At 46.6% G+C, this 3,880-nt stretch overlaps 1 protein-coding gene across 1 annotated transcript; it reads right to left on the reverse strand.

Moving 5' to 3' along the window:
- Nucleotides 1-264: 264 nt before the first annotated feature.
- Nucleotides 265-3,282, reverse strand: FAM96A (family with sequence similarity 96, member A; the record flags this gene model as incomplete). Its single annotated transcript, XM_008937451.1, has 4 exons — nucleotides 265-362; nucleotides 1,384-1,429; nucleotides 2,508-2,557; nucleotides 3,118-3,282. Coding segments are annotated over 4 exons (359 nt in total), but the record flags the coding sequence as incomplete, so codon positions are not given.
- Between the last annotated feature and the right edge of the window lie 598 nt (nucleotides 3,283-3,880).

The raw sequence follows: 3,880 nt of genomic DNA on the forward strand, positions 1-3,880 counted from the left end.
TTGGTTTTCATCATAAAATATTTCTCTGGACGCCAGAAATTACAAACTCTTAACACTATACCCTTCACTTTAGAGCCTGTATCATCATAATTTAATCATCTATTTTATAAACAATTTCTTTTAAAAAAAAAAAAAAACAACACAAGGAAGATAAAAAGAACTCAAGTATTAAACTCAAGGCCTGGATTATTATTATTTTCCTTTATTTTTTTAAAGAAAGATACTTTAAGAAAGGTATCAAAAGGCCTCCTGTGGGCAGCACAGCTAGTCGGGCTCTGTGACACACTGCTCCACGATCTCCCGCAGGTTGGGGTTCTCCATTGCAGCTGCCACTCTCTCTTTGTCGTTGATCTGCTTGTTGACTGCAAAACACCACACAAAAGAGCCACATCAGGAGCAGATTTTGGTGGTACTGTGCAGATCCTGCAAGAGGAACGTGGCCAACGCGGGGCGTCGGAGGGCACTGAGGAGGTTTCAGCCCCACGCTGAGAAAGCTGCTGTGGTGTCAGCTGACTGGGCAGCTTTCTCTTAGGAGGAAGGTATGGTTGTGCAGCAGCCAGGCCTGAAGGGTGTGTGCTGGCTGAGAAAGCCCTGAACAGGCACCTGCTCCAGCTGCAGGGCCCAGAATAAAAAGGTTGTGCCAGGCACAGCAGAAGGGCGAGGAGACAAGAAGAGCGTGAGGGTGCTCAAGAGCCAACAGTCAAAGGACAGAGCATTAAGAGGAAAATGGGAACAAAGCAACTGAAAGCTCAGTCACAAAAAGAAAAGAATCACCAGAAACCAAATAATTCTGTTACTTTTCCAGTTTAGGAAAAGAACATCAGGTGCTCTAAGGACGTGTCTTAAGTCAAGTGTGAAATTTGTGACAAGGCAGCACTCCAGGTTCTCCAGGCTCCACTTCCAATCACAGCCTCCAAAGAGCTGGTTCCCACCACAGCAGGATAGCTCAGGCCTGAGAACAGAACCCAGGAGCCTGCCTGGGCAGAGGCTGCAAGAGAGACAGCGACTGCCATAGCTCAGAATTTCCATGCCCTGTGTATTTGATTTTGAACATTGACTAAAAAACAAATTTTTGTGTTATGATGGTAAGATCGTGAGATAACCAGTCAGGAAGTTCTTGTTAATCACTCAGAAGCACAGCAGCAGCTTCTTTTGTTATAAATAATACACCTGCAAGAACTGAGGGGGGGTTGTTTGTCTAAAAAACCCAAGCAAGACCACAACTCCATTCCCAGGAGCAGTGCAGGTGGTGGAACAGCCTCCACGTTGTGCCTCAGTTCAAAGCTTCAATGGTGGACTCATTTCTGAGGAGGACAGTAGGGGAGGGGAAGGAGATGACTTCTCCAAAGCACACAAGCACACACGTCCATCAGCTCTACTTACTGTCCTCTTCAGTGGAATGTGTACCCTCAGATATGTAGATTTCCAGCTAGAGGAGAGATCACTCATGTTAGAGGTGTGCATCAACAGCTGGCTACATTCAGTGCTGGCAGAACAAACACTGTACAGCACACACACAGTCCATCTAACTCATCCTCCTAAAAACCTTCACAGATCAAGGCCAAGAGCTCACCCCAGGCTTCACTGCAACACAACCACAAGCCAATCTCCTTGCCCCTTGCAGAGAGGCCCCAGTAATCTGTCTCCAAAGGTGTGGAGCCATTCCTTCACTCCTCCCTTCATTCACTCCTCTAACTGCTCTTGTGGAAAAGGAATTGCAGTTATGCTACTGGAAAGTGTGGAAAATTGGCACTGCATCCTCAACAAGCTCCCTGCAGGCCACAGTTCAGGAACAATTTAAGAGCCAACCGAATGACAAGTGTCACTGTCAGAAGCTAAATGCCCTTGAGGAGAGACCCTTAGGAAGAGATTCCCAGGAAGACACCCCTAGTAAGTTTTGCTCAGTGATGAGAATCACAGATCAGTGATTAAGCAGAGTCAGTAACGATGAATATTTCAGCTCTGTGCTGCTTAGACACATCAAAACATTGCAGGAGGCCAAATTAACTTTCTCCAAGGCTAGAGTATGACTTAGATCCATCGTGGCACTGGGTTTGGAAACACTCTCTTCCACCAGAACCCAAGGGACAGCTGATGAGGGAATCCCTGATCTAGTGTGAGGTGTCCCTGCTCATGGCAGAGGGGTTGGAACTGGGTGATCCTTGTGGTCCCTTCCAGCCCTGACAGATTCTGATCTGTTTTAGCAGAGGACTTTAGAGCCCTAATGGCTCAATGGTTGGACTTGATGATCTTGGAGGTCCCTTCCAACCTAAATGATTCTATGATTCTCTGATTTTAGCACTGGAGCAACGAATGGTCTTTGGCAAAGAAAGAATGACAGTTATTCAGACTCCTTCTGGTGCTACTCTGTCCTGTAACATTCTCAGAGCCTGTCCCTGGTGGCATCTCACAAGTTCCTCCACCCTGCAGCACATTCTCTTTTCAAGCAGAGCTTGGCATTCATACACTCATGTGGCTGAAAGCAAGTTCCAGAACAGGTACTTTACCTTATGTCTAAAAGGCAAACACCTCTGAAGTTTTATTCTTAAGCAAAGGCCTGTGTAAACAAAGCAGACAAGAGATTTCCTTGTAAAATTCAAGGTTTGAGGTGCATTCTCAGAGAATCCACATTTAACAACCAAAAATCACCAGTACAATGGAGAACCTCCTTCCCTTTGTATTCTGAGCAGCACAAGCCATGGAGGAGACCAAATAATTTGTGGCTTGAACCTTTGGATGCAGCTTCTCAGTTAAGCTCATACCTGGCCTTACAAGCTCAGGAGGCCTCTGGGCTCTAAAAACCTCCCAAAACACTAGATACAGACAAATTTCTCCATTTCCAGCTTTCTTCTACACTTCTGATGGAGATTTTCTTTAAGAGCTGACAAAATTTCCACTGAACACTACTACAATAATGTGGAGAGTATGAAGAAGGAATTCTGTCCCAGCAGAGTTTTGAGAGCTCCCCTTTGAAGTCTCCCCAGCTTGACAAAAGCAGATGGATGTGCCCACGCCGTGGGTTTTGTTTGCACTGCTGGGAGGGTTCTGAGGCTGAACCTCCTGGTGAATGCCACTGAACTTTAACCACCACTGAGGTTATGCAGACACGACTCTTACCAATGAGAGTGGCCAGGGAGCAGTGAGGTACTGTGGGTGTAAACCTGATGATAACCAGATACTCCTCCTCTCCTATCTCCTGCACTTCCACACAGCTCTCCGTGACCACTTCCAGCTCTTCCAGAGTGTTGGGCTTCTCTGGGTCCCGGATGGTACGGATTATATCTGAAGCAGAAGACAAGGGACCAGCAATGAAGCAGCTTTCCTGAGTTTAATAACAAGCACTTTGGTTAGAAACCACCTTTGGAGCATTGTTTCTTTTGCTCCTCTTCAGGACAGAGGTGTAAATGTCAGCCTCACGAGATGCTTCTGAGCTGGGCACATGGAGGCACTTCTTGTTCACTGCCCACATGACTGTTCCCACTCCAGTTCTAAACTTGACACTATTTTTACAATATTACAATAAATTGAAATCAAACCCCAGGAATTAAAGGGGGTGTGTTACCTCTAAGGTCCTACAGTAGCAGCCTACCCAGGAGACAGGCACGGGATTTCAGAGAGCTTTGTTTGCCTTGCAGGCTTCCCAAAACCCAACTTACTAACCAGACAAGCCACAATTCCTCATCCCCTTCTCTCCACATCCCAGCCTGGGCTTCACAGGTAAGGTTCTGAAGCCCTCTGAAGGGAAGCCAACAGAAATCTCACACTGCTCCACACCTCTCTGTATCAGTGGGCACTGCCTCAGCTGGGTTTCCCACACCTGCAGAGAAGACCATGCTTCTCTTTCTCAAAAGCTCTGCCTCTAGAGAAGCAACCTGCTCAG

The sequence above is a fragment of the Merops nubicus genome, unplaced genomic scaffold (assembly GCF_000691845.1).
Source record: "Merops nubicus isolate BGI_N331 unplaced genomic scaffold, ASM69184v1 scaffold12093, whole genome shotgun sequence".
Taxonomy (NCBI): domain Eukaryota; kingdom Metazoa; phylum Chordata; class Aves; order Coraciiformes; family Meropidae; genus Merops; species Merops nubicus.